The 27502-nt window shown below is 49.0% G+C and overlaps 10 protein-coding genes across 10 annotated transcripts; 6 read left to right on the top strand and 4 right to left on the bottom strand.

Moving 5' to 3' along the window:
- Positions 1–380: 380 nt before the first annotated feature.
- Positions 381–1918, bottom strand: EV420DRAFT_1101026 (cellulase). The gene is made up of 6 exons (XM_060465837.1): positions 1701–1918; positions 1319–1652; positions 1163–1269; positions 904–1103; positions 537–848; positions 381–486 (listed from the first exon to the last, which is right to left on the bottom strand). Exons 1-6 carry the CDS (start codon positions 1794–1796, stop codon positions 399–401), a joined length of 1137 nt encoding a protein of 378 aa, XP_060334970.1. The 5' UTR covers positions 1797–1918; the 3' UTR covers positions 381–398.
- A 1469-nt stretch (positions 1919–3387) lies between these two features.
- EV420DRAFT_1728866 (adaptin ear-binding coat-associated protein 1) lies at positions 3388–4576 on the bottom strand (the record flags this gene model as incomplete). Its single annotated transcript, XM_060479881.1, has 5 exons — positions 3388–3945; positions 3994–4018; positions 4069–4218; positions 4323–4466; positions 4522–4576. The coding sequence occupies 5 exons, from the start codon at positions 4574–4576 to the stop codon at positions 3690–3692; spliced, it is 630 nt and encodes a 209-aa protein (XP_060334969.1). The 3' UTR covers positions 3388–3689.
- EV420DRAFT_1100957 (3-hydroxyisobutyryl-CoA hydrolase) lies at positions 4403–6833 on the top strand. Its single transcript, XM_060465836.1, has 8 exons — positions 4403–4860; positions 4917–5030; positions 5083–5164; positions 5223–5286; positions 5339–5406; positions 5458–5650; positions 5702–6122; positions 6177–6833. The coding sequence occupies exons 1-8, from the start codon at positions 4759–4761 to the stop codon at positions 6771–6773; spliced, it is 1641 nt and encodes a 546-aa protein (XP_060334968.1). The 5' UTR covers positions 4403–4758; the 3' UTR covers positions 6774–6833.
- Positions 6834–7731: 898 nt separating this feature from the next.
- On the top strand, positions 7732–9274 carry EV420DRAFT_1476351 (Indoleamine 2,3-dioxygenase; the record flags this gene model as incomplete). Its single annotated transcript, XM_060469330.1, has 2 exons — positions 7732–8094; positions 8153–9274. 2 exons carry the CDS (start codon positions 7732–7734, stop codon positions 9272–9274), a joined length of 1485 nt encoding a protein of 494 aa, XP_060334967.1.
- A 655-nt stretch (positions 9275–9929) lies between these two features.
- EV420DRAFT_1329050 (uncharacterized protein) lies at positions 9930–12319 on the top strand. Its single transcript, XM_060468788.1, has 9 exons — positions 9930–10218; positions 10272–10803; positions 10852–10939; positions 10998–11065; positions 11123–11267; positions 11317–11698; positions 11752–11866; positions 11926–12018; positions 12074–12319. The coding sequence occupies exons 1-9, from the start codon at positions 9935–9937 to the stop codon at positions 12188–12190; spliced, it is 1824 nt and encodes a 607-aa protein (XP_060334966.1). The 5' UTR covers positions 9930–9934; the 3' UTR covers positions 12191–12319.
- A 60-nt stretch (positions 12320–12379) lies between these two features.
- On the top strand, positions 12380–16167 carry EV420DRAFT_1303436 (uncharacterized protein). Its single transcript, XM_060468434.1, has 6 exons — positions 12380–12757; positions 12812–12866; positions 12918–13372; positions 13425–13702; positions 13756–15323; positions 15380–16167. The coding sequence occupies exons 1-6, from the start codon at positions 12548–12550 to the stop codon at positions 16057–16059; spliced, it is 3246 nt and encodes a 1081-aa protein (XP_060334965.1). The 5' UTR covers positions 12380–12547; the 3' UTR covers positions 16060–16167.
- Positions 16168–17279: 1112 nt separating this feature from the next.
- EV420DRAFT_1242628 (uncharacterized protein) lies at positions 17280–17945 on the top strand (the record flags this gene model as incomplete). The annotated part of the gene is made up of 2 exons (XM_060466647.1): positions 17280–17429; positions 17484–17945. Coding segments are annotated over 2 exons (612 nt in total), but the record flags the coding sequence as incomplete, so codon positions are not given.
- Positions 17946–20043: 2098 nt separating this feature from the next.
- Positions 20044–21008, bottom strand: EV420DRAFT_1100827 (uncharacterized protein). Its single transcript, XM_060465833.1, has 3 exons — positions 20521–21008; positions 20309–20461; positions 20044–20256 (listed from the first exon to the last, which is right to left on the bottom strand). Exons 1-3 carry the CDS (start codon positions 20921–20923, stop codon positions 20198–20200), a joined length of 615 nt encoding a protein of 204 aa, XP_060334963.1. The 5' UTR covers positions 20924–21008; the 3' UTR covers positions 20044–20197.
- A 638-nt stretch (positions 21009–21646) lies between these two features.
- Positions 21647–22749, bottom strand: EV420DRAFT_1100853 (uncharacterized protein). The gene is made up of 3 exons (XM_060465834.1): positions 22432–22749; positions 21729–22375; positions 21647–21681 (listed from the first exon to the last, which is right to left on the bottom strand). The coding sequence occupies exons 1-2, from the start codon at positions 22564–22566 to the stop codon at positions 21905–21907; spliced, it is 606 nt and encodes a 201-aa protein (XP_060334962.1). The 5' UTR covers positions 22567–22749; the 3' UTR covers positions 21647–21681; positions 21729–21904.
- An 835-nt stretch (positions 22750–23584) lies between these two features.
- Positions 23585–26851, top strand: EV420DRAFT_1728808 (uncharacterized protein; the record flags this gene model as incomplete). Its single annotated transcript, XM_060479880.1, has 6 exons — positions 23585–24198; positions 24289–24501; positions 24554–24578; positions 24975–25309; positions 25332–26124; positions 26181–26851. The coding sequence occupies exons 1-6, from the start codon at positions 24040–24042 to the stop codon at positions 26849–26851; spliced, it is 2196 nt and encodes a 731-aa protein (XP_060334961.1). The 5' UTR covers positions 23585–24039.
- Positions 26852–27502: the final 651 nt, after the last annotated feature.

Here is a 27502-nt window from a genome sequence, read left to right as displayed (position 1 = left end):
TCTGTTGGTCCAAGTCGAAGTGCAGGAAGTCATGGTGCTACTCATCAAGGATTGAAAATGACAAGTCGCCTTATCGGAAGGGTCGTTGGCATCATTATCACTACCCACGTGAGCCTCGGATTCAATTCGAATTCTGCCACAAGTTTTTCCTATGTGGCGCTTTCCAAGCAGCGAGGTTCATTAAAAGCTCGGAATAGCAGTATACGGTCCGAATGTCTCGCAAGTTTTTTATTTTCAAAGTCAAAGAATGATGTTTCCGGACTGGCTCGAGATCGCACTAAGAACGCTGAAATTGGACATGTTGAACTTCATTTCCAAGTGATTGAATTCGTTATGAAACGCGGTGGAGTGCTGAACGATTAAGAACGTGTCAGGGATGTAGAAAACAACGCAAAGTATCATAATGAAGGGTTGGCATTGGTCACCAAATCGGCGAAGTAGGACTGGAACCATGTTCCAGCTTCCGGTGCATCAGTGGCGGAATCACTGCACCATGAACATGAGCGAATATCAATGGAAACAAGCGGGAAACTTACGACAAACCACAACTAGAATCATATCTGGAGGAGCTGGTGTTGCTTGTTCCATCAGACTCACCAGGAGGCTTGACCCAAACTATAGCGTCAATTAGGTCAAAGCCAGTGTCAGTGGTGGGCCGGGTTCCAAGTCCAGCACCAACGACGTTACACCAATCACCCCAAGCATTACGAATATCCTGTTGTCCAGAGCGTCCCTGATCAACAATGAAGTGAGCGGGGAAGGATGTGAGTAAAGGAGCCAAGGCCTCGATATAGTGAAGTTCGTCGTAGTTAGAGTTTCCGGAAGTGACAGGATCCGCAGTTGTGGCGCTTAAGTAGGGACGGTAATCAATACAGGGTCCTGAAGGGCAGGGCGATTACTAACCTGAGGGCATTGTAATTAGAGACGTCCGTTGCTAGCCCGCGAACATATTCGGGAGATCCAGCAGCGGTGTACAAGTCGTTGAAGAGTTCAGCTGCCGGACTCAGGTTGGCGGGCCAGCCCAGCCATCCGGCGTGGCCTGCATCAAGGTACATATAGACTCCGACGGAACTGAGCTGCTGCATGGCGTAGGTAACTCCCTCCTAGCAACCATGTGTCAAGGGGATTCAGGCCAGAAGGATCAAATGTGGGTATTACACACCTTATAAGCATCTTCAGCGCCGGAGCATTTAGATACACTCAAATTTGTGACAAGATTGGCCAAGGAATCAGGCTCAATGACAGCAACGACGCGGACATCAGTATATTCTGTTGGCGAGCTAAGTCGCGGACCTTGCAGCATCGAAAAATCACGTACGAGAAACCTGCTCGACAATTTGGTCAATATAATCCTTGTACTTATTGAGACCATCATCGGCAATGCTAAATTCTCCATTCGAAGCCGATGCAGCACAGTCACGATCGGGAAGGTCGTATACTACAATCTGAACCAGGTAGCTGGTGCCCTCCGATTCTTGCAAGGACTGGGCATCCGCGAGATAGGTTCCCAAATCGGGTACCTTTGAGACGAGGTCGAACCAGGTGAATGTCGGAATTTCGGCAACAGCCGAGGCCTTTGCAGAGAGCGAGGAGTCAGTGATGTTAGCGGCGGCGGCTTCAACTTCGGCAGCGTAGTACGGAGGCACGTAGACCTATAAAATGGTTAGTTTCAGGGTGCAGTGGCGGCGGAAGACACTCACCTGATAGCCATCATAGGGATTGGTATCGGCTTGAGCCCGTACGAAAGCTGGAAGAATGGAGAGAAGCGAAGCGAGAAAAGAGAATTTTGCGAACATCGCGATGTTGAGAAAGGTAGTGTATCAAGTTGAGTTCCAGGCATTTTATAGCCTGTAGTATGGTCATCACAAGCTGGGTTGTACATAATAAAAACCCGGTATCCGTCCGACTGCAACGAATGGGTAGACGTCGGCCTCCAGCGCGTAATATTGGAGCTTTGAGATGCCATAGTGACAACGGGTACCGTGAAGTGACGACAGAGTAACTCTGAACCTTCTCCTTGCCAAAAACTCCAGGAGATGGTCTACTAAGAGGATGCTCAATGTCGTACATATTGATGATATAGTAGATGTCAACTTACAGAAACGTGTGCGGAGGAGGCGGGCGTTTGGCTCTGTTCTGAAGATTTCACCGTTCGGGACAACATCGGAAGCATTCCCACGATATAACAGCTAAGAAGGTCCCCGTAACATTCCGCCGTCTGCTCGGAGAAATGACATCTGGTAAAACAAGAAAACAGAACCGGGTGTAATGCAGGCTTGGATCGGTTCTGGTCTGCTTCGGACGGTTTCGCTCTTGGCAGCATTATTGAAGCACAGTTCAACACAAGGTATTGAAATATTGGACAATGCTTACCTGAGATTGGTGTACTTAGTCACAGGTATCAATTATCAGTCCTCGAGCTCATTCTAGACATGTGGCAGATGAGTAATGGTCACTGTAGTAGGGCTGGCAAGTTGGCAGGTCAGTCGATCTCTCTGATAAGGCATCTACATAGACTCCGATGTCAGTGAGCTATCGCATGGCATAGGTGATTTCCCACTGGCAATTGTGCGAGTTAGCCAGAAGAGGAAAAGACATGCTCTTCTAGTGTAGCCGATCTAGTGACGTTCATGTTTAGTCGACGGGTGTCGGGGTGCTCTGCTAGCACGTCAGATAATGAAAATATGGGAGTATCAGAAAACCGCATACTAGAAACAGGATCGACAATTTAGTAGTCTGTATCCTTTTCAGACTATCGTCAACGATACTAAAAACCCATTCAGAGTCAACACCAGACCGTTCACGTCCATTTGTGTGTGTGTGTGCTCAGCTTCTTGTATGGATTGTGCGTAGCTAGGTATGTTCCCAACTAAAGTATCAGCGACGTGGAGCGAGACGGTCGTAGTAACTTGGGTCACAATCAAGGACTGTTCCGCAGAGCGACGGATTTGTGATGTTAGCACTGGGCTTCGCCTTGCAAAACACATGATAAACCATACGTCCATCGTTGAACGCTCTTGAATTTTCCTCGAAGAGGGCAACGTGACAATCCGACAATCCGAACTCGTTCCAGAGCGTACTTGAAATCATACTTGAGGATCGGAATGGAATTTTGATATCAGCACAACGACCGGCGCAAAATGGAGTCAGCATGTACTGGGCACCAGGCGGTGCGGTGCGGGCGACCTTGTATCAGACATGCCGTCCAGGTAATCGCGACGCTCTGGAACCTAGGCATCACACGGATATACGGATGCCTAGAAACATCATTATCCGTGAAATGACTCGAGTGTTTCTAAGTTCTGATCTGGGCACAGCGCGCACTTGTTACGATTCCTATCGTGAAACGTTAACAGGCCCTTAAATACTATTAGATGTGAAACACACCTTGCGAAGTACAAAGTACAGATGGATGATCTACAATCATCAGCGCATTTGTCGGACTCTACGATGATGATCAAGATAGATCCGTCGACATGACGTTCCATTGTACAGGCACGTTTGAATATCATGCATGTTCTAACTCAGGATCCCAATCAGATTACAGCACTATTCTTGGAACCAAGCATTTGTATCAACGCTTGCTAATACACGTCTTTGCAAACAGTATTCTGTATAAGCAGTGAGCAGCAACGTGAAACGATTGATTTCAAGACGATATATCCATTCGAAAACATCTTAAATACAGTTTATGACCGTTTCTTGGAGCTTGGCGGAGGAGGTAGGAGCGGAACTGCGCCCCCGGCGGAGGTTTGAGATGAAGACTGCGTAGTTGATCCTAGAAGATTGGTATCTGAAGCCACAGGTTTGCTTCTACCTGGAATAGCAATGGTGAAGGTTTCCCCCTCCTTGAGGCTGTAATCCTTTTTAGGACCAGCGGGTACATGAGGAGAGGGTGCTTCTTCAGCCTCGCTATGAGGCGGGTGGAGGGCCGCCCTGTGGCGCCTAGAGACCGGTATTAGCACGCCTCCGGGGAGAAATAAGACCGCATACTTTGAGTAATCTTGGAGTGCGACGTCTACAAAGGGATGAGAAGGCAGCACCATAACCGCGTGACCTCTGACATACTGAAGTCAAAACTGTCGGTTCTTTCGGCAAATCCAAGTCCAATGTAAGCCTTCTTTCCAGCATCCTCGATCCGAACAACGAAATATCGCGATGAATCCAACACGGCTTCAACAGAAGGGCGATCGGGATCATATGCAGTCTTAGCGAATACTTGCAAACAATTAGGACCAGAGCAAGAGCCGTGTCAGCGAACGTACATTCTCCTGTGAAGTTGTTAATGATGGTGCTCTAGGTGACGTTTCGACCTGTCGCACCTGTCTGGGCATCCTCAAATAGCAGGGATGCGCCAGATGATTTCTCCACTATTTTCAGACGGCCTTTCCATAGAGGATTGCTGAGATCGCCCCATTCCATTGCGCGATGGCCGGCGTTGACTTTCAAGGGCGGTATCTTGTATACTGAAGCCAGCGCCTTCCAGGGATGCTCGACAAGAAAGGATACGGCACCACTTACTGGATATCTCCCTTATGATGAAGAGGATAGACTCGATCTCGTCGTCGACGTCCATAACGATTTCAATGAGGTATTCAATGGGGCAGTGGTCGTGGTTAGGGTTCAAGACGTCACGAAGCTTATTATCTAATTTCATTTTGTTTATTTTTCCTCCGTTCCGGAAGGGTTGGAGCCCATTGCCGGTCCTTTCCCCAAGTCGATCTCAGCGGACAGATAGCTTTTCCGAGTCCGGCTTCCATGTTGGTCCCGACTATCATCAAGGGCATGTCTCGAGGAGGCGCCAGCGCACTGAAACGAACTCGACAGATCGCGTCGCACATGATGTCGACGACGGCCGAGGTATGCTGCAGCTCGCTGTCGCTTTTCACGACCAGAAGATAATTTCAAAATTTCAGGAAACGGTTAAATTCGAGTCTCTTTCGGAGTTGCGGACGTATACACTCAATCGGCCTGAAAAGCTCAATGCTCTCGACGAGCAAATGCTGGGTTTGCTACGACCCAAAATCGAGGTGGCCAGTTTACTCCTCTGTCCTAGGATTCCACTTACCATCAAATCTCAAGTCTTGGAGCAAGTCCGATCTATGCGGAGTAGTTCTGGGTAGAGGTACTGGGAGAGCGTTCTGCGCAGGCGGTGATGTTGCTAGTGAGCTGGATTTATTCATTGCTGTTTCTCTGGATCTGAATGGAGATCTTGCACCGAGGTGTCGCGCAGAACGCGGCAAATCCTACAACCAGGAAGCGCGCCATCAAGTTCTTCAAAGACGAGTACGTAGCTACGACCCTTATTGTTCCTCTATTCCTATCCAGTGACGTTTAGGTTTGAACTGGACTATTTGTTGGCAACTATACAAAAACCATACGTGGCTTTGATGGATGGCATCACAAGTGAGTGTCAGCTTTTTCGATGTCTTCCCGCTCTGAAGGCGCGCGCGCTAGTGGGTGGTGGCGTCGGACTGTCTGCGCCGGCAACTTTCAGAGTAGCTACCGAAAATACATTGTTTGCTATGCCGGAGACTGATATCGGCTATTGCCCTGATGTCGGAGGCAGCTACTATCTTTCCAGGCTTGATGGCGAAATAGGGACCTATCTCAGTCTGACTGGCGCCCGTCTAAAGGGCAGAGCGGTATTGTGAGTAAAATTTGCGGTCCGCGGCATTTGATTGAAAGCGAAGCGTACTAGTGAACATGGCCTGGCCACTCATTTTATTCCGTCCCGTCGGATTCCCACTGTACTTGAAGCCCTGGCTGGTGTGGAGGCTGCCGATTACGACACTGCGTGTGTCGAGGTCAATGGTATTCTTGAGGAGAATTCCGCAGAACGGGAGTCTGACGAACCATCTTCGCTGCTTGTTGGGCCTACACGCGTCGCTCTGGACTCTGCTTTCCGTCACGACTCAGTGGAGAAGATCGTGGACGATCTGACCAGGTTCAAGTCCGACAAGGACGAGATGGTTAGTGGTTGGGCATCCAAGACGTTGGAACTTCTGGCGCTCCGCAGCCCCACGAGCTTGAAGGTCGCTCTCGCAGCCATCCGTCGTGGCCGAGATCAGGACCTATGGGAAGCACTTAACATGGAATTAAGAATAGCTACCGCTTACTGCGTGCGTATTATTTCCCTCACGTCATTGACATGGAGTACATTGAAAACGTACTAGTCAGGCGCCAGTCCGGACTTCATTGCTGGCATCACCGCCAAGCTCATCGACAAATCCAAAGGACCACCACAGTGGTCTCCAAGCTCCGTAAAAGATGTCGCAGATGATATTGTCTCGCGATTTTTCTCGGCCAAGTCTGCATTCCTTACTCAAGCGCCAAAATTATATCTTCCGGAGAATGATGTAACGCCAAAGGCAGGAACTACCAAAGACACTGAAGATTCGACCAACAAATCCGGTACTTCATTGCAGGAGAGCACGGGAAGTGTGGAAAGCGGTGGGGATAAGAAAGGCAAGGAAGGTGTCATTCTCGACGGTCCAGATCGCGATATAGGCCCCCCTCCTGACTTCAGTGCTAAACCTCACGCATACCATAAATACAGCCTGCCTACGGAGAAAGAAATCGAAGCCATCGTTCGGGGCAACGATATTGACTCACCAGGAACAGGGTATACCATTGACGAAGTCGTAGAAAAGGTTCTTGAACACCACAACGGGAAAATGGGGATCCGGGAGAAGGTGCTTGAGATTGTAGAACGCAAGTGCAAGATTGTGGATAACGCGGACGGTAATTTTGTGTGGGTAAGCTGGAAGTAAATTTGTATCTAGTCGATGGATTTGGATGGATAGATGACGAAGCTCCAATTTCACTGCTTACAATAGTTACACTCGATCTTAGCGCCACAAATTGTATTTCCGGAGCGCTTGTCTTCTTCTCAGGGAGTAGATAGTTGCGAACGGTATTCACGCCGTGTGTAAATGTAGATAATAATTTTAGTCATCCAAGCTGGAGCGTTTAAGCACACGGGCTCAACGGACAAGGAACTAACAAAAAGTGAAGAAAGATGCCGGTACCGGTGCCGTGATGTGACGGGTTTCGTCTCGCTGTGCACAACAATATCGGACGGAGCACGGTGGATATCGGGAGAAAGCTGTACATGGTCAAAAGGATATTGCAGTGAATCATAGGCTACTTTGACGACACAGCAGATTGCAAGTAGTAATACTAGATAATGACTCAATACTGATCTAACTAAGACGGAACGGCACGATCGGATTATATTTCTACTTATTAAAAAAGCGGGCCGACAGAAGGAGAATGGTTCGCCATTTCATGAATGACATTCGGCAGCCTCCCAACTTGGGCTGGCGGGCGACATCAACTTCAATCGAACCGATGCGGTTATTTGAAGCAAGCCACGTGCAGAGATCACTGTACAGCCACTGTATGGTTCTCGTCGTAAAACGGCAGTGGGATCAGTAACGGAATTGCCCCATATCGTCTCGCGTAGGGAACGGCTATTGGGGTAAGATGAAGAAGGGTCGCAACCTGGAATCTCGAGATCTCAGGGTCGAGTCTCTTGCTCTACATACTCTCGGATCGTTCGTTTCCGATAATACACGGTCGTGGATCAACGGAACACCTGGGACAAGTTGGGAAAAATACAGCTGAAAATACGGCGTGCGATGTTTAATTATTGCTGATGTATGATGACTCCGGTGTGTGAGGCTATATAAATGCCAAAGAGACAGCGAGTCAAACCCCATCTCCACCATGGAAAGAATACTTCACAGCTCAGCTTACCAATGTTCCACTGGCTCGCCTCTCTACATTGTCTCCCTCCTACCTTCCCCTTACCATCTGCTGAGACGCGCCCTCTCGCTGTTCAACTCGATGAGCAGCTTCACCTCCCCTCGCAAGACCATCGACATAACCCGTTCACCCTCAGAATTCGACATTGACGACGAAACGGGATTCTTGCCCCACCAACCACTTCCCAAGCTCCCCAGCAAATACGCCATATGGGAGCTGGCCCTGTCCGACGCGTCCGACGCCCTAGTCTTGGGTACAGACGATAGTGACGATGCCATAAACAAACGGCATAGGGGAGAAGCTTGGAGATCCAATATCAAATCGGTAAGTTCTTGGCCGTCGAAGCTTTTTGAAAATCGCCATTGATGAGGATTTTCACTAGTGGCCCGTTCTCGACGTGGTCGATCTGAAATCTGAAAAGTTGTTGCTTCAGAGAGCGCATCACGTTCTCGCGTATCTTGCGCACTATTTTGCGCATTCCACCCCGTCGGAGGACGCGTCTCCGGTTCACGTACCCGAATCTCTCGCTATTCCCCTTGTGGAAGTGTCACGTCTCCTTGGAATCGCACCGATCCTTACCTACGCCGACACAGTACTATGGAACTGGGAACTCATAAATCCCGCGCAGCAGCTTTCCATAGAGAACATGCAAGTATTAGACGTGTTTTCCGGCACTGACGACGAGCGATTCTTCTACTCTGTCAGTTACACGGTAGAGCTTCGAGGCGTAGAGGCACTGCAGATCATTGACGAGTACAACCGACTCCCCAATCTATCCACGTATATCGCCACGTCTAAAGTCGCTAGGGATTTGGATCGGTTGACGGGGATAATAGAAGATATCAGCGACATCATACAGTCGGTGCAGCCATTATGTGATCCGCATGTCTTCTATTGGGAGATTCGACCATGGTTTTGCGGAAGCGACGCCAGTGGTCCAGATGCTCCCGGGTGGATATACGACGGTGTGCCGGACTGCCATCTTCTAGACCTGAGTGGACCGTCGGGTGGACAGAGCACGCTCATGCACGCGCTGGACGTTTTCCTCAACATCGATTTTCTAGGGCGCGAAAAGCGCCTTCCAGCACCTTCGAAACAGAACAAGGGCGGTGACGGCGGTTTCATGGAGAGGATGAGGCGTTACATGCCCGGACAGCATCGGGATTATTTGCTGCATCTGGCCAACACTCCGAGATCAGTGAGGGAGTTGGCGCGGAATACACCGTCGCTTCGCGAGCCGTACGATGCGGCGGTCATGGCTCTAAAAAAGCTGAGAGATCTACACATGCGAATTGCCTGCCGCTACATTGTCAATATGTCACGGACGAAAAGAGGAATCCCGGCGGGTTGTCCGGTCAGCGCGATGATGGACAGGATGGACAGACAGAACAGCCAGAATTCGGACCAGGCAGCAATCCGAGGTACAGGTGGCAATGAGGTGTCGCGCCTGTTGAAGGCGACTCGAGACGCTACCCGACGCACCATGTTGAAGGATAACATTTAATGGACGCCATCGGAGAATGATTGATGTCTCTTGGGGGATCATGCGGAGAGTAAACGTCGGGAGGTTGCGATGACAAGCGACAAGTATCTAGGTTACAATGACTTTTGGGTCGCAGTTAGTAGTGATAATCTAAATTTTTGGTTAATAAGTTTACGGTATAATTTGTGATGATCAGGCACCAGAAAATTTCGGGACGCATGCATAAAATTGATTAAACATTTTGCTGTGGCAGTCAACCGAGGCAGGGGATGGATGATAGTAGCTAAATTACGGTTGCCTATTTTGTTGTTCTGTTCGTTGTCAATCGATTTTCGTGCAAGACGTCGAAATACGATATACGAGCAACGTGTCAGATCGATGAGCAAATGTGTCGAGAGAGCCTATTTGATCATGTTGTAATACTCGTTATTTTGCCACCGTCGCTGGGCGTCGAATTAGAGACATGTCGACATCTGGACTGAAGAAAAATTGCGATCACGGCAGAGGAATAATGGAAAAGTATTAGGTCAAGGTCCCAATAAGGAACACGGCCAAGGATTGGCAGAAAACCAAATCCGGACAAGATTGTCTTCCCACGGCTGTGGCGTGGGATTCCATTCTGCGTGACTCGGCGCGTTTATTAACAGTCACGCGCCTCCGTCGTCTTTCATTTTCACCACCATGTCTTACAATCTCACTACTAACGCTTGCTCGCGCCTCACCCTGTCTGATATGGAAGATGATATCTTCCAGAGCAAAGTCACTCTTCAGGTCCTGTCTACCAAGAAAGTACCCCAAGCCAAACACGCTCAGGACCGGTATCGTATCATCTTGTCAGATGGCGTGCACTACATTCAGGCCATGCTGGCTACCCAGCTCAACTCGCTGGTGGATGAAGAGACGGTGGTGAAGAACACCGTGATCTTGGTCGAAAAAATGACCTGCAGTATCGTACAGGAGCGAAGGTACGTGTCACCCGTGTCCGCGTCGCGACGCTAGTCTAAACGCGTCCATCCAGGTTGATTGTGGTGCTCGAAGTTCAAGTCCTTGGCACTCCTGCAGAAAAAATTGGCAACCCTGTCTCCCTCAACAAAGCTGATGACACCCCTGCCCCGGCGCAAGGGGCCCCCAACGCGTCGACTGGACAGACTTCACGCCCACAGCAGCCTCAGCCTCAGCCTCAGCCTCAGCAGCCAGCTCAGCCTCAGCGGACCGGATCAGGCTCGAAATCGAATTGGCACCCTATTGAGGGCCTGAGTCCGTATCAGAACACGTGGACCATCAAAGCGCGTTGCACTCAGAAATCGGACATGAAGACATGGTCCAATCAGCGCGGTGAAGGAAAGCTTTTCAACGTCACGCTAATGGATGAAACGGGCGAGATTCGCGGCACTGCTTTCAACACTGTGGCCGATGAGCTCTACTCCAAATTTGAGGAAGGCAAAGTCTACTACGTCTCCAAGGCCAGGGTCAATTTGGCTAAGAAGATGTTTTCGAATTTGGCGAACGATTATGAACTCTCATTTGAACGTGGCACCGTTATTGAGGAGGTATGCTCTGTTGCATGTTGCCTGATTTTGCTCTGACACGTGTAACAGTGTCTTGAAACCACAGGTCTGCCGATGGTGAAGTACAATTTCGTACCCCTTTCCGGCCTCGAGGGAATCGCGAAGGACGCTACCTGTGGTAAGTAGTCATTCAGTTTGCACAGCTCTGTTGTTAAACTACTGTATCTATCCATCAGATGTCATCGCGATTGTGAAAGAAGTTGGTCCCGTCAGTGAGATCGTATCAAAGGCCACTTCCAGGGCTGTAAGTGGGACCATCTGTCCGATCATTTCTCGTCCGACTCACGGATGCTTTTGACAGACGAAGAAACGGGAGTTGACTCTTGTTGATCAGTCGAACTATTCAGTTCGCCTCACCTTGTGGGGCAAGCAAGCTGAACAGTATCAATATGAAAATGCACAACCTGTCATTGCATTCAAGGGCGTCAGGGTCGGCGATTTTGGTGGTAAGGACAGTTTTCGCTAATAGCCGGATAAACGGGCTCATGTCATCAGGACGCTCGCTTTCCATGGTCAGTTCGTCCATGATGGCCGTCAACCCTGATATGGAGGAAGCATTCTCTCTCCGTGGTTGGTATGATAATGAAGGTCAATCGTCTACGTTCCAGGCCCACAGCCGAGGTGGTGCTGCAGGCGCCAGCGGTGGTGGCTTCAACCGCTCCCAAATGCGGAGCTTGTTGGAAGTCAAGGAGTCTGAAATGGGCCAGTCGGATAAAGCTGAATACTTCTCAACGCGCGCGACCATCATGCACATCAAGTCCGACAACATTGCCTATCCAGCGTGTCAAAATGAGTCGTGTAACAAGAAGGTCGTCGAAAATGGACAGCGCTGGCGATGTGAGAAGTGTGATCAAGACTTTGAAAGTCCTTCTTACAGGTGAGGTTACTTCCGACGGCACTGAGCAAGGCTGACCACTTTGTTACCGTTAGATACATCATTTCCATGGCCGTGGCTGACTGGTCAGGTCAAGCATGGCTCAACGGCTTCAATGAAGTTGGCCAGATGATTTTTGACATGTCTGCCGATGAACTGATGGCGAAGAAGGTAGGCTTCTCTTATCCAGGAGTGTCACCTACCCTCACTTACAATCCGTGTCGCTACAGAATGAGGACGATGCTCAATTCAACGCTGTCATGCATCGAGCAAACGGTGCAACGTACAACTTCTCTTGTCGCGCCAAGCAAGATTCGTATAATGTATGCTCGTTCGTTATGATTTTTCATGCTTACGTTGACGCCGTTTTCCATATAGGACACTGTCAGGGTGAGGTACGGCATCTCGCGGATCAGCAAGCTGGATTACAAGGAAGAATGCAACGCCCTACTTGATCTGTTGAATACTCCTTGGGCAAGCCGGCCCGCCGCGTAACATGCTTTTAATTGTGTTGATCTGTTCCTTTGCTTCGAATCTGTCCCATGTACTATAGCTAGACTCCATGAATTTTTCATTGTTTTATTATTGTGCGGCACTTGAGGGGAATTGATTCCATCAGTCGAGTTTTCCCATGGTGATGGCCCGTTGGGGCTCGGTGTTTGGTCCAATTGTGGACGCGTGCCTCTTTCTGCCACTACCCTCACAATTGTCGGGCGCGTCTCCATCTGGTTCCGTGACTACTTCGGGTTCTACATACCTTCGTTTCTCCTACAACTATCATTCATCTAGCGCGACCTGCTATACTTTTGTTGCTTTTTTCTTCAACGGACGCGACTTACTCTACCCTTCAACATGGCTACCAAAACGCCGTCGCGTTACGGACGGTCGTCTAGCCCTGGCGTTACGCCAGGAAAGCGCGTTATGAGCCCGACGTCGTTCTCAGCATCAAGCTACTCACCCACAGTCAACGGCGCGCAAAAACTGAACATCGTGACTCGGGTCGCGATTGAGGGCAAGGCGAACAGGGATAAGGATGTTGCAAACATTAAGATGTACCTCAAGGTGCGTGCTGCTGTTCTTGGTTACCTTTTTATGTGTCCTGAACGCGTCTTCAAGATGTCGGTACCTGTGGACCAAGTCGAACCCGGGACGACTATCTCATTATTTCCTGGTACGTCTGTCCGTACCGTCCTCTGTGGCGTTAAATAACGAGCGACATTAGAGGAGAATATCAAGATTGCGTTGTCCCAAGTGCATCCACTGGACAACAACTCTGTTCCGTATCATTTTTCTTCCGCTGTGTCGCCGCTGTTGAATAATGCCGCTCGAGCGCTAAATCTTCCCGCAAGATCTCCAGAATCATTTAATGAAGCGTTCAATCTATCTCCTAGCCTTGTTCACACCTCAACATCAACTACTTCTACCCGGACCTCTAAGGCGAATACAAGTGATGTTCCTGGGGTTGTGGACGAACGGTATACCGGCAAGATTCTCGTTAGCGGGTACAACATATCCTACGTCCTTCCCAAAGTCTTTCCTCAGTACTCCGAACCTCATTCCCGTATCTCGTTTGGACGTCGCCGCGGCTCCGTTGGTGATCGGAATCACGTCCAATTCATGGCCGCCATTGAGTTGATGGTTCCGTACGTTTCAAGACCGCCGCGCGCGCCATATTTGGTACGTGCTCGAGGTGTAATGGGTTCCTGTCTTCTGATTCATGAAAATGTAGCTTTCCATACCAACTCCACGGTGCCTACACAATAATATCAAGCTACGGATCTTTCCTCCCAGGGACTCCTTGGCCTCAACAGCATCGCTCTCTGATGATGACGCGGGATCGTGGGATCTTACGTCTGATCCCCATGTTAGTCGCCCTACGCGCATGTCGCGTACGACTTCGTACAATAACTTTGCAGACGACGAATCTAGTGATTCCTCCACCAGCGGTCTTCTCGAAGGTATTGGCATCCAGGGCACATTTCCTAGTGCAGAGAGGATACGAGTGAGGTGAGTCTTTCAGCTGGATTGGTTCAAATTTGCTACTTGACCGAGTCTCCAAGGTGGGCGAAGCCTATGAAGAACATTGCCAACGGAGACTCGGCTGGACGGAGGCAGGTCGGAACAAAAGAGGTCCAGGGTACAATGACTTGCACTGTGAGAGGGAAAATGAAACACCCGGACAGAGCGGGAGTCGAAGGAATCATCATGGATGTGGAATACAAAGCGTCATGCAAAGGCGTTTGGTTCCCTGGTGTTGCTACTCTCTTGGGGATGGACGTTGGCTTAGTTTCGAAAGGTTCCGACGTTTCATGGGTAGCAGGCTACCCTAACAATTGGCAGGTTACGGGCGGTACCGGTTTTACAGGTTTTGACGTAGGTGTACCTCCGCCGACTGATGGCCAACGACATGATTCCTTTGATTCCAACTCGTCTCACGCTGTGCTCGCAGCAATGGCAGCCAAAGAGACCACTGCACCCTCATCAACGTCGTCGCTGCTTCGCGCACCGTTGCCGGTTCAAAACGTTGCTGACTATTCCTTCGAAGGATCTGCGTCTGCAATATCATCAATACCCTCGACAGGTGCTTCGATGGCGGGTCTTTCCGCGTCGGAATCAGTACCATCACCTCCCCCCAGTCAAGCTATCACGTTACACATCAACATGAACGAACTCCTCCCACCGTCGCGTAACACATTCACGTTCACCATCACCGGTACCATCCTTATTATCCCCAAAACACCCGGAACGCCATCAGGAGACGAGTCTGAATCAGATCCCGAACCCGTTCTGCTCCCTGGATTCACTGTTTTTGGTACAGATTCCGAGGTCGTATCAATCATTGTACGCAATGAGGTTGATCGTGGTAGCGCCAATGTGGAGGTATACAACTCCACGGGAGATTACCGACGTGATGCCCAAGTACGCAAGACTGTGCTCCAGAAAGGTGGGCATACCAAGTGCGGTGATGGTGGAGGAAGGATTGCCCTGCGCAGTGTTGCAGTAAACGGCAAGCTACCTCCCAATCGTCCACGCACTCCCAGCAACCAGGGACATCTCAATACTTCACACTCGTCTTCTCCCGCGCTGCTTATGAAGATGCTGTCTTCAGTGAACCAAACCAAGCGGGATATGCCTGTGATTATCCCGTCCGTAAGCGCGACAGTTACACCGCTTGTGCTGCGAGAGAGCTCGCATCTCAGTGCTTATGCGGTACGGGTGAGTTTGACTGCGATGGCGGACCCGGACTCTGAGTGGTTGGAGTTTGGGTTGGGATCTTTGGGGCAAGTGTCTTCTTCGAACGGAAAACCGCCACCGAAAGTGGATCTCGCGTGTGTTAGTGTGGAGGGTGTGCCTGTGAAGTACGAAGCTACTGCTGCTGCCAAGCAGGACCATCAGGATGGCAGCGTTCCGTTTGAGCAGATGGGTGGGAAGGAGTGGATTAGTTGGGTTCGAGTGCATATCGGATCGATGAATGGTGGTTCCGTTGTCGTGGACTATGTCGTCAAGGTAGACGACGGTGCAGGGAAAGGGAAAGGGAAAGCTCGAGAAGACTCACAGTTTGATGTGTTTTTGCCTACATTTGCTGTTCCGATTGGTAGGTTGGAAATTGTTGTTGAGGACGTCCCTGGTGTGTTTCGTATTTCCCCAAATTTTATGTATACGTCTTACTGATCTATGTTACAGGACACGGGATTACCTGTTTGGATTCAAATCTTCGGTATCGCCAATCAAAACAGCGTCTACTACACTACTCTGCCGAGGAATTTTTCTATCCACACCTTACACTGGCACTGGATTCCTCTTACGGTAGCAGATCGATGTTGTCCTGGTGGAAATCTGGGCTATACATGTGCTTAGTGTCCCTGGTCATTTCATGCGCTTTTTTCCTACCGCTATCCTCCGAGCTCAGACGCGTTGGCCAATCTTTGGATGGCTACTCGTTAGGCTCTCATTGGAACGATGAACCCCGGCCGGTCGTCGTGACTACCACTGTGTATTCGAATACGCGACGGTGGTTCGCCGACGAATCGGCTACTCCGGAACCCTCAAGTAGTGAAGACATCTATTATGCTTCACCCACTTCGAATTCGCACATCACTACCACCATTATTGCCACTGCCACACCTGAAACCAAGCTACCCGAGCCGTCATCGGAGACGCCTCCGCCACAGGTGACTTGGGAATCGACGTCTTCGTCGTCTTCCCAAGGCCTACAACTTCACTACGATTGGGCATCTTGGCAAACGCTCCTAGCGATGTCTTGGGAGGATCTACATCCTCTTCGGGATAAGGTTATAGAGAGCCTAGAATCTCTTTGGCAAATTTTTAGCAAAGTCTATCATTATCCTTTACCACCTCCGTGATGTTTTTTTTAACTTTCAGCTCTCGATGTGCTTTCTGATGTTGTTATGTTTATATTATGATTTATGTAGAGTGTCCATAGGCCTATTAATATACACGATTTTCTTGGGATTATACGTGTAATGGCAGTTTTGTTTTTATCTTTCTCGGTCACTCAAGAAATGAATGGGAACATGTTGAAAGACTGCTCTTATAAGCTGACGCTACGTCGTTATTATCATAAGTCAGTAACATCATTTATCACTCGGATCTGAGAGTTTGGTTAATATTCTTTGTTGGGATTTGCAACTTCAAGCTTGTGCTAGAAGACGAACATTCGGCTTACTCATTTTGTCACGATACTTGGTTATATTTAGTACTTTAGGTAGAATATTCTAGATACTTTCTATAGTATATAAGGAGCTCATTCCGAGCTCTAGTAGCTAACAATTAGGTATATTTCCTACTGCAAGCCTCCCACTGCTAGACTGCTAACATTCTTTTCATACGTTATTCGCATGTTTGTGCCAACTTGAAATTTCCAGATCACCTTCGGAGATCGAATTACACTTCCCAACCGACCACCGGCCACATCATCAAATTTCGTGTTCGAACGGGCAGGGATATGTACTCTAGCACTCATGTACTCAACGCTAGCGTTGCAACGTTGAACCATCTGCCTGCACCTTCGCAAGAACTCTACTAATATGAAACCAACTAGCACTTCCAAGTCTGCAATACTTGGGTACGGCTTTCTCTGTACCTTAGCCTAGAGGTGGTGCCATCTAATTTCGCTTGCAAAGAATTATGTCCGTTCTGACCTTGAGACAGTAATTCCTGACGGTGGGCGCTTAGCGTGAGAATACAAGCACACAGCATCCCATAGCAATGTAATTACAGTGTCTTCCGCTGCGTCACACAGCTCTTCCATGCCTAGTCCACGGAAATCCGATGAAGCGTCGCGCAGTGAGTCGAAAGGAAAGGCGATGGATCCCATCGAGCACCCAAATGATGGTAGAGTACGTGTAGATGAGCCTGAGGTCGATAAGGACGACGAGGAAGGCGTGGAGATGATCGAGGAGAGTATCCACAATGCTGCCAAGCCTCCGAATCCAGCGACGTCCTCGAAGGCGAAGAAGGCTTTTGGGATGCACAGAGCTCAACCTACAGCGAGAAGAGGTATAATATCATCTCTACATTCACAGCGGATATCTGATGGGATTCGTTAGGCAACGATCCATCCAACTACGAAGACAGGTTCCCTGAAGATCCCATGTATGAAGAGACGGTGCCCAATGCCCGAGTATGGAGAACATGCCAGGAGGAAAGCGCGGTCCACGATGCGAACATGGTTGAAGAGTTTCGGGATAATGTCGACGTTCTCCTAGTATTTGTAAGTGGAACATATGTTGTCTCTTCTGTCTCTGAGTATTTCTGTACGCTGCAGGCGGGTCTTTTCTCGGCGGTCGTCACGACCTTTGTCGTCCAGACGTCCCAGAGCCTGCAAGCTGATTATGCTAAGGCCTCGGCGTCTATCCTATTCGAATTGCTTCTCGTTCAACGTGCGATCGCCAACGGCTCTTCCGTTGACACAATCCCGGTTTCTTCCCTCAATCCTCAGACCACACTTGTACCTTCAGCTACAGATGTCTGGGTGAACGGATTGTGGATCACCAGCCTATTTCTCAGCTTGACGACAGCATTGGTAGCCGTTCTCGTGAAACAGTGGCTGCATCATTACATTGTCCTTCCCTCTGGAACTCCGCGTGACCGGTGCTTTGTTCGACAGTACCGGTATATGGGATTCCAGAAGTGGCATGTCGGGGTCATCGTTGGCCTGCTTCCCGTTCTCATGCACCTGGCTCTAGCGCTGTTCTTCATTGGATTATCACTGTTCCTCCATCCCCTTCGAGCTGCTCTTTCATGGGTTGTTTGTACGGGAACTGTCCTGCTGATTGTGGCGTATACGATCGTGACGATCCTTCCTATATGTTTCCCGCAATGCCCCTACCACACCCCACTCTGCGACCTCGTATATCGATCCTACATTTATATTGCCTCCTTATTTCAGACACACTACAATCGACTGCTTGCGCATATAAGTAAGGAAGAGAAGGAGCCAATGCTTGGCATGAAACTTTCGAAAGTAAAACCAGACTCCTTAAAACAGCTGGAGCTTGATGCAGTGGAGAAGGTGTCAATTCGATCATCGGTTGAGGCATTACATTGGCTATTCTCTGTCTCATCAAACCCTACAGTTCAAAGCATTGTTGCTGAATCCATTGGCGGGCTACCCATGGAAGCTCTGGTAGATGTGGAGGATATTTTTCGTGGCAGTCCAATCGCTGATGTACAGAAAAACCTACTGCTGTCGCTGACCAGAAACTATTATACTGGTGACAAATTGAAGATAGTGAATATGCCATCAGGAATGAAGCGCAAATTCGAGCGTCTTCTTCGTTCTTGCATGTTTATTTCTTGGATGAACGAGGTGTGGGAGGGGTCCAATCTTGACCGATCGGACCAACTGGATCTAAACGGGACTGGCGCTACTCTCATAACCCAGATACCCAAATTGTCTTCGTCCATGTGGTTGCGGGAGGCTAATGTGTTTCTCCATGAAATTGTATGCCTCGAGACACCAGCAAAGTTTCCTCCCATTGTCTGGGCAAACCTCATCCAGATGGTGAAAGATGGCTGGATCCCTCACCTCTTTTCTATGCGCGGCCAATTCCCGGCCCTCCTCTGTTCAGCCGCGTTTAGTATTGGGAGAACCCTCCCAAAACAGCAGCTATTTGCTTCACCGCTTGTTGTAGACTTTCAACAGGCGGTTCAGTACTTTCCTGAGATGGCCCTGAAGTATATGATGCGTTGTTTGTCGGGATTTGATTTGCTTCGTGATGAGCACATCGAGTGTAGGGCATTGGCAGCTTCTTTTAATTTCATGATCCAGAGGCTGCGTCAATCAGCAGCAGACACAGATGTTTCTGAGACCCCTGAAACCCACTCGCTGCATGCAATGTTCGGTATATTGACAGATTGGATTCATTCTGGAAAGAATCTTGAGTCCATTTGGAAGATACTCGAATCAATCATTACCAATACTCCCATTTTCTTCCGGGATCCAGATACCTGCCGTGATTTGGTCCTGAAAACATACCACGAATTAGTGGGGAGAGCCAATCTTGCTTCACGTATACATGCTTCCTCCCCTGTCATTCAGTGGCTCATTACCTTGATCAAAACTAAATGGTCCATGCTTCCCACCTCTTCCAGGACTAAATGCATGCTTGACTTGCTGGTGGTTTGTCTAGAAAAGTGCTTCAGGTCTGCATATGATGCATTTTATGAACGACATTGTTTGAAGTTTCTTGCGACACAACCAGTCTCTTCATGGTCAGCATCACTCTGCAATGCATATGTCATTGGCATCTTCAATTCAATAGCATTGCCTGGAGATGATGTCATGGAGAACCAGACGTTCCGGCAAGCAATGGATCATCTTTACGAGCCTGAAAATCTCTTTTTTGTGTCTTCTACCTTGTCCGTGTACAGTGTAGTCCCAGAACAAGTATCAGGAATCTATATCAGACCTGATATCCTTATGCTGATTGCTCAAATTCGGCCACTCGATCCTGGGTGGGGTAATTGTTGTCAGAGCCTTCGGGCATGGGTTGAGGATATAACCTGTTTTGTTGGATCAGAGGGTGAAGAAATAAACATAGAAAGCTGGAGGGGCGATATATGTGCAGCCATCGAGAGCCTGGAAGCATTCTTGAAAGCACCTCCCCAGGCCACGGCAAATTTGGAATTGGTACAGTTCCTTCCTCGTTCACTTTCTTCTGTGTGCTAAACAGTCCTTTAGCCAGAATCGCTACAACCTGAGTCTTGGTCAGGTTGCATAGGTCACCTGCTACCTTGGCATCGACAGCAACGACAGAATGGTGAACACCGACCGGCTGAAGGTGTTTAGTCACATTTTCACTGAAGTTTTATTATTCTCGAAGAATCGCAGTCTCATGAGTAGTGGACCTGAATCTATATATACGTCCATCTCAATGTCAGTGAAAGACTCAAAATAGATGTATTTGTATTTTTCTATCTACTTGGTTTGCTGGCTGCTCTTAAGGCTAGGGTCCGAGGAACCTAGATGAACGTGCATTAGGATGTCAAAAGATCAAGATGCGGTGAGATATACCATCCGTAAAACTCGTCACCGCCTATATGACACGTCAACTGCCTGAGAATGGGCGAAAATAAAGGAGAACTTACGGTCATAATGGTCTTGTACTTGATCCTGGTCCTGCTCCCGAGAATGCGAGATAACGTCGGGAATCAGCTTCGTAAATACATGCTTGAAGAGCTCTGGAGTAAACGTGAACTTGGCCCAGGAGTGACGTTGTTCCAAAATATCCAACACATCGCCTATACAAAAGTCAAACGTTAAGATAGGGCAATGTAAACCATGAAAATGAAAGACAAACCCTTGAATTCAGCCTTGCCGTCAAAGTACGCATCGTGGAAGACCTGTATGTGAATTTTGTCCTTTCCCTTGTACAGCCTAAAAAGCTCCACATCCTTGATTTCGATGTACTCGTCGATGTCCTTCCCAGGAAGCGGCGCAACCTTCAGGTTTTTGCGTGTACCATACATAGAAGCCAAGGCCCAGTAAGCGACGAGCGCTGGGATGCCTGATAACACAAGAAGGAAGAAATACATCTTGAATCCACAGCGACTGACGACGGAAAGGAAAGATTTCAAGATATAGGGATCAAGGAGCACCACGGCTGCGAGATGGTAATTGCTGAAGTAGCTGTTGCCTTCAGCAAGGCCAACAAGGAGCGCATTTTTAATGGCAGCAAAGGACGGCACCTTCACTGATGACATGGTGGAAGGAAAGTGAAGTTAATTCAGATGGGGAGGTGATACCCGAGTCGTGCAGACCAAGGAGAGGGCGTAAAATTTCGATAGAGGATCTCCAAGAAGGTCGCAGAGTTGTCGGCACTATAGGAAGCATATAAATGTATACAAATAGACTGCCACGACTGGGCCACTTGCTCAGCCTAGCGCAAGCTCGAGATCTGGCGGGAACGTAGAAGGTCGGTTCAATGGTATTTGGAAAATCCCCGTATTTGAGACTGCTTGCTCATCCACATTTGCTCTGTGAAGGTCGAACCGGACAGGGTGAAAATCAGCCTCGTTTCTGTTTTCGCCTAGGATAAGAAGACTATCAGCATTGGGAAGAATACCGTTAGGTGTAATAATGTCCTACATTGTATCGAATGGTTTTCTTGAGTTGAACGCTGATCGAATTTAACGTTGTATGCCACAGATACATTCAAACGGTCGTTGCGAACTAGTGGACACTAAACGTAAAGCGAAAACAGTCGGAGTCAAGGGTTGACACTGACATATTAATCTCATTAGAACTCTTCTCGGGCAAATGACTATCTCGTCTCACACATACAAAGGAATCTAACCGCCCAAGCATAAACTGAAACTGGCTCGGAAAAAAGATGCAGTTGATTATTCCACTGCGTACTAGGTCCGGCCGAGACCATAGCTAAGTATCTTTGTTAAGCTCTTCGGTGTCGCCGTATCCCAGATGATATTCCAAGGCACCGTAGATAAACAACGAAAATGTTCTGTGAACCATAAGATACTGAAGATGTACCCAAAGTACGCTACTTACCTTCCACCTTCCGCGTCCGTACAACATTGGATTTGAACAGTTGTCAAGAAGCAGAGCCTAGCTCTGAACGTTCGTAATCATCGTGGGTGTTAGAAATGTTAGCGTCGCTTGTGAAACTTACATCGTCAAGACTTGCATCAAAGCGACCACTAATGTCGGAGCAGGCATCAAAACTCTCAGTATCTCTCCGTCCAGCCATCTCCAGTAGAACCACTAGCATGCTCACGTCCAACTTCGCGCGATTTACTTGTTGTTGTTGACTTCTCAGAACCATCCGAGGTTGCGTAATCTCTCCCTCCCCTCTTCTTTGCAAGAGTCTCGCGCGATAGAAACAACCGCACCATCTGTATCATTGCCCAAGTGAATCGGACGAACAATGGATATCCCTGAATACGAGCAGGGAGCCTAGTAGTGCGCATGTGGTAGCTCTCAGCTAATCCGATGTGCCACGGCGTGAAGAAGAAGGATACGTATTTGTCGCCAAACGGTGCAAGTACATGGGAGGGTCGATCCATACATTCCTTCAAGCCGGATTTCAAGGTGAGGATTTGCCGAATATCATCGATAGGGCGGGCATCGGGTCCTAGGCCAATGTTGAGGTCGTTCTCACCTTCCGAGAAGTATTCGAAGATACGGTGGTAGTTGTACTGAGCGATATAATACATTAGATAGGTTAAAGAGATTAAAGCAAGAAACGGCGAACCCACGACGCGTAAGGTTCAGGAACCAAGTGCGCGCCTCGGAGCTCTTCATTCAGTCCAGATATTGCACAATATCCATCGGCGCATTGAAGAGCAAGGCTGATGTCGCTGAACGAGGCCTCGTGAGGCGGGTTCATTATAGGCCTGTCGTGTTTGTCTATTGCAAGCCATCGTTCTGGTACCTCCGTCCGAGCGAGGGGCGTCCACTCCGAAAATTCCGAGCATACAGGGTAGTCCAGATGAGCGGTGCCATTGTCGAGGAAGAACCAATACTTCCTGTCAGAAATCCACCTTCGTCTATCTGAATCCTTCCAGAGGGCTCTGGAGTCGATGACAGGAAACCCTTGCCTGCGACAACAAGACAAGCATCGAGGATGAACCAGTGGGGAATCCCGAGGCGTTCTACGCCGTTTTCGGTGACTTTTTGGCGGCGTCCAAGAACGAGAAATGGGAATTGACGGACGGGGTGATAGTTACTTATCCGCTCGACGTGATCGCTGGGTTCAAGAGGCGGGCGAGGAATTTGCGAATCTGCCGTGAGCTCTGTTATGGTTGTTAGCAGGAGTCGAAGTGAACGGTGAGCTGAGAGTCGTACGTGCTAGTCTCAGTTGTGAGACAAACCGGGAATACGCGCACGCTTTCCCCAATTAGTCGAGCCGGAAATGCAAGACTTGGACCCCGTTTGATTGCCGGAAGTTTGACTCTCTTCCTACCAAGCCACAACAAGCGAACCCCACGTCTCCCCACGTCCGTAGCACGGACCCCGATTATCATGGCAATTTCCATGTCCAGCGTTACCACTACTTTCATCACACTGGAAATACGTCTCCGAAGGCGGCGCTACCATTGTCTTTTCCTATGTCGGTCCTCCGAATCTTAGCTTTGATGGCATGGCATTGCGTTTGCGCAAGTCTGGGGTGCAGACGCCTGTGCTTGAGAAGCATGCGTTTGATACGGTCGCGAAGGAGGAACCAGACGATTGTATCGTTTGCATAGGTGGATGAACGAGGGACGTGAACAGTTCGTTGATACTGGGCGAAGTCGAGTCAAAGTATTGAGTCCATCTATATTGAAAGCCATATCCTTTGATGCAACCCCGTGATACAGCCTATCTTTTCATCTTCCTGCCTTTGAGATATCTCCTCTGACACGTCTCGTCCTCGGCACTTTGTATTCTCATTCCGCGCACCGATTGCTCTCACGCAGTTCCACCACCTCGTCCAAGATATCTTTTCGTGGAAGGATCGTGTCGCCTCGCCTTTTCTGGGAAATGACTCGGCTTGGAAGGATGTCACTATTCTGTTGCACCATCTATGTTTGCAGAAGGAGGAAGGATGGGTATTGATACTCAGTTTTTGTCGAGTAAAAGACGCGCGCGGAGCATGGATATTCAATTCGTCACACCGTCTCTCCCCCGCATGTCCCTGTCACTCTTCGCTACCAGCTGTTGTCACCACTTCATCTCATCTCGGGTCGTCCTCTATCACATGACAGCGTTGACGAGAACGCTCCCTCAGCTGTCAATAAAGCTGAGGTAGTATTGGGACGAAGGAACTTTACCTACCGTCCACATTGGAGGAGCGACTAGGCGAGGAGGGAATGCGCGGAGAATGCATGATCATACGGGCGTGTTGGTTGCCGACTTTTGGACCAAGACGACGAAACAAATCGTCTTCCTGCGGGCGGTCCCGGGAGCCTCGATTATACGCGCACTCCGAGAGCTCCTATTTTTTGATGTCCGGCGAGCGAAGGCATACCGTCGTCGAGAGGTGAAATCAGGTGAGGTGGAGGATGTGCAGGCATAAGGTACGTACTTGCCGCTTGAGGAACTGCTTTCATTGTTGACTGTTTGCGTGCAGATTGGAGACAACACATCAAGCCTCGAGCTCAAGGCTCGTAAACACAACAATGATATGGTGCCGTCTTCACTAATCTACATCTGGCGAGCGCACCATAGCTGTGACTATAATTGCCGAGCTTTGCGAGCTAAGAACCGCTGTGCAGTATGGATGCTGTCTTCGGTGTCGACACTACCATTCCACCATTCGTTCAGAAATACTGAGGGGGAGGGGGTACATTATGCCATTCCTGTCTGCTGTCTAGTACTAACACCGTTCTTCTTAGCTGTATACCCCCGAGCCCTTATACTGTGAGTGCCTTTGTACCTAGGATATCGAACGTTGACTTACATTGCCTCCTTAGCTCGACTCGACTCGCCCCTGCCTTAAGCTCAACACGAGGAGACAACCAGCTGACATCTTCATCCACCCCCGCTGCGTCAGAGTAAATACCTGTCGTTCGAGGACGACTCGGGGACGTTCGAGGGCATGGAATGATACTTGTCTCGGCTAGCGTGGTTTCAAACTTGTAGGGCGTCGAGTGCCGTTTTCAGCTGGCATTTCCAATTTGGAGATGCCGCTCAGCAAGTTCAGTCGCAGAGGAAGAGGAACCAGACGATTCGACCATTGTCTTCCAATAGATCTGCTGACTGATGCCCAACGACATGATTCCTTTCATTTCAATTCTTCTCACGCTATGCTCGCAGCAATGACAGCTAAAGAGACCACTACATCCTCATCAACATCGTTTCTGCTTCGCGCACCGTTGCCGGTTCGAAACGTGGCTGAGTATTCCTTCGAAGGATCTGCGTCTGCAATATCATCAATACCTTCGACAGGTGCTTCGATAGCGGGCCTTTCCGGGTCGGAATCAGTACCATCACCTCCCCCCAGTCAAGCTATCATGTTGCACATCAACATGAATCAACTCCTCCCACCATCGCGTAACACGTTCACATTCACGATCACCGGTACCATCCTTATTATCCCCAAAACACCCGGAACGCCATCAGGAGACGAGTCCGAATCATATCCCGAACCCGTTCTGCTCCTTGGATTTTGAGGTCATCGTACGCAACGAGGTTGATTGTGGTAGCGCCAATGTGGAGGTACACAACTCCACGGGAGATTACCGACGGGATGCCCAAGTACGCAAGACGATGCTCCAGAAAGGCGGGCACGCCAAATGCGGTGATGGTGGAGGAAGGATTGCCCTGCGCAGTGTTGCAGTTAATGGCAAGCCACCTCCCAGTCGTCCACGTACTACCAGCAACCAGGGACATCTAAATACTTCACACTCGTCTTCTCCCGCGCTGCTTATGAAGATGCTGTCTTCAGTGAACCAAACCAAGCGGGATATGCCTGTGGTTATCCCGTCTGTAACCGCAACAGTTACGCCGCTTGTGCTGCGAGAGAGCTCGCATCTCAGTGCTTATGCGGTACGGGTGAGTTTAACTGCGATGGCGGATCCAGATTCCGAGTGGTTGGAGTTTGGATTAGGATCTTTTGGGCAAGTGTCTTCTTCGAACGGAAAGCGATCGCCAAAGGTGGATCTCGCGTGTGTTAGTGTGGAGGGTGTACTTGTGAAGTACAAAGCGACTGCTACTACCAAGCAGGACCATCAGGATGGCGGCGTTCCGTTTGAGCGGAGGAGTGGGAAGGAGTGGATTAGTTGGGTTCGAGTGCATATCGGATCGATGAACGGTCATTCCGTTGTCGTGGACCATGTCGTCAAGGTAGACGACGGTGCAGGGAAAGGGAAAGGGAAAGCTCGAGAAGACTCACAGTTTGATGTGTTTTTGCCTACATTTGCTGTTCCGATTGGTAGGTTGGAAGTTGTTGTTGAGGACGTCCCTGGTGTGTTTCGTATTTCCCCAAATTTTGTGTATGCGTCGTACTGATCTATGTTACAGGACACGGGATTACCTGTTTGGATTCAAATCTTCGGTATCGCCAATCAAGACGACGTCTGCTACACTACTCTGCCGAGGAATTTTTCTATCCACACCTTACACTGGCACTGGATTCCTCTTACGGTAGCAGATCCATATTGTCCTGGTGGAAATCTGGGCTATACATGTGCTTAGTGTCCCTGGTCATTTCATGCGCGTTTTTCTTACCGTTATCCTCCGAGCTCAAACGCGTTGGCCAGTCCTTGGATAGCTACTCGTTAGGCTCTCATTGGAACGATGAACCCCGGCCGGTCGTCGTGACTACCACTGTGTATTCCAATACGCGACGGTGGTTTGCCGACGAATCGGCTACCCCAGAACCGTCGAGTAATGAAGACGTCTATTACACTTCGCCCACTTCGAATTCGCACATTACTACCACCATTATTGCTACCGCCACACCTGAAATCAACCTACCCGAGCCGTCGTCGGAGATGCCTCCGCCACAGGTGACTTGGGAATCGACGTCTTCCCAAGGCCTACAACTTCACTACGATTGGGCATCCTGGCAAACGCTTCTAGCTATGTCTTGGGAGGATCTACATCCTCTTCGGGATAAGGTTATAGAGAGCCTTGAATCTCTTTGGCAAATCTTTAGGAAAGTCTATCATTATCCTTTACCACCTCCGTAATGTTTTTTTTTTAACTTTCAGCTCTCGATGTGCTTTCTGATGTTGCTATGTTTATATTATGATTTATGTAGACTATGCATAGGCCTACCAATATACGCGATTTTCTTAGGATTCTACATATGTATAATGGTAGTTTGGTTTTTTATCTTTTTCGGTCGCTCAAGAAATGAACAAGAACATACTGAAAGACTGAGGCTGCGCCGTTATTATCATAAGTCGGTAACGTCATTTATCACTCGGATCTCAGAGTCTGGTTAATAATTCTCTTCATATGTTATCCACATGTTCGTGTCAAATTTCCAGATCCTCTTCGGAGATCGAATTACACTTCTCAACCGACCACCGACCACATCGTCAAATTTCTTGTTCGAACGGACAGGGATATGTACTCTAGCACTCAATTACTCAACGTTAGCGTTGCAACGTTGAACAATCTACCTGCACCTTCGCAAGAACTCTACTAATATGAAACCAACTAGCACTTCCGAGTCTGCAATACTTGGGTGCGGCTTTCTCTATCTCCTAGCCTAGAGGTGGTGCCATCTAATTTCGCTTGCACAGAATTATGTCCGTTCTGACCTTGAGACAGTAATTCCTGACTGTGGGCGCTTATCGTGAGAATATAAACACGCGGCATTCAATCATAGCGAT

This window comes from Desarmillaria tabescens (assembly GCF_030435595.1).
Source record: "Desarmillaria tabescens strain CCBAS 213 chromosome Unknown EV420scaffold_7, whole genome shotgun sequence".
NCBI classification, from domain to species: domain Eukaryota; kingdom Fungi; phylum Basidiomycota; class Agaricomycetes; order Agaricales; family Physalacriaceae; genus Desarmillaria; species Desarmillaria tabescens.
This window is presented reverse-complemented; position numbering and strand designations above follow the sequence as displayed.

Excerpts from the sequence above, each read along its gene's own strand:
- EV420DRAFT_1101026 (XM_060465837.1), bottom strand. The coding sequence starts at position 1,796 with ATGTTCGCAAAATTCTCTTTTCTCGCTTCGCTTCTCTCCATTCTTCCA. Across the intron at positions 1,104-1,162 it reads GCGCTGAAGATGCTTATAAG|GAGGGAGTTACCTACGCCAT; the intron begins GTGTGTAATACC and ends CATGGTTGCTAG. Across the intron at positions 487-536 it reads GATTCTAGTTGTGGTTTGTC|TGATTCCGCCACTGATGCAC; the intron begins GTAAGTTTCCCG and ends TTCATGGTGCAG.
- EV420DRAFT_1100957 (XM_060465836.1), top strand. The coding sequence starts at position 4,759 with ATGTTGGTCCCGACTATCATCAAGGGCATGTCTCGAGGAGGCGCCAGC. Across the intron at positions 5,031-5,082 it reads TGCTACGACCCAAAATCGAG|TCTTGGAGCAAGTCCGATCT; the intron begins GTGGCCAGTTTA and ends TCAAATCTCAAG. Across the intron at positions 6,123-6,176 it reads GAATAGCTACCGCTTACTGC|TCAGGCGCCAGTCCGGACTT; the intron begins GTGCGTATTATT and ends AAAACGTACTAG.
- EV420DRAFT_1329050 (XM_060468788.1), top strand. The coding sequence starts at position 9,935 with ATGTCTTACAATCTCACTACTAACGCTTGCTCGCGCCTCACCCTGTCT. Across the intron at positions 10,940-10,997 it reads CGCGAAGGACGCTACCTGTG|ATGTCATCGCGATTGTGAAA; the intron begins GTAAGTAGTCAT and ends TCTATCCATCAG. Across the intron at positions 11,867-11,925 it reads ATGAACTGATGGCGAAGAAG|AATGAGGACGATGCTCAATT; the intron begins GTAGGCTTCTCT and ends GTGTCGCTACAG.
- EV420DRAFT_1303436 (XM_060468434.1), top strand. The coding sequence starts at position 12,548 with ATGGCTACCAAAACGCCGTCGCGTTACGGACGGTCGTCTAGCCCTGGC. Across the intron at positions 12,867-12,917 it reads GACTATCTCATTATTTCCTG|AGGAGAATATCAAGATTGCG; the intron begins GTACGTCTGTCC and ends GAGCGACATTAG. Across the intron at positions 13,373-13,424 it reads CGCCGCGCGCGCCATATTTG|CTTTCCATACCAACTCCACG; the intron begins GTACGTGCTCGA and ends ATGAAAATGTAG.
- EV420DRAFT_1100827 (XM_060465833.1), bottom strand. The coding sequence starts at position 20,923 with ATGTCATCAGTGAAGGTGCCGTCCTTTGCTGCCATTAAAAATGCGCTC. Across the intron at positions 20,462-20,520 it reads CGGCAAGGCTGAATTCAAGG|GCGATGTGTTGGATATTTTG; the intron begins GTTTGTCTTTCA and ends ACTTTTGTATAG. Across the intron at positions 20,257-20,308 it reads AGTACAAGACCATTATGACC|GCGGTGACGAGTTTTACGGA; the intron begins GTAAGTTCTCCT and ends CGTGTCATATAG.
- EV420DRAFT_1100853 (XM_060465834.1), bottom strand. The coding sequence starts at position 22,566 with ATGAACCCGCCTCACGAGGCCTCGTTCAGCGACATCAGCCTTGCTCTT. Across the intron at positions 22,376-22,431 it reads CTGAACCTTACGCGTCGTGG|TACAACTACCACCGTATCTT; the intron begins GTTCGCCGTTTC and ends TATATCGCTCAG.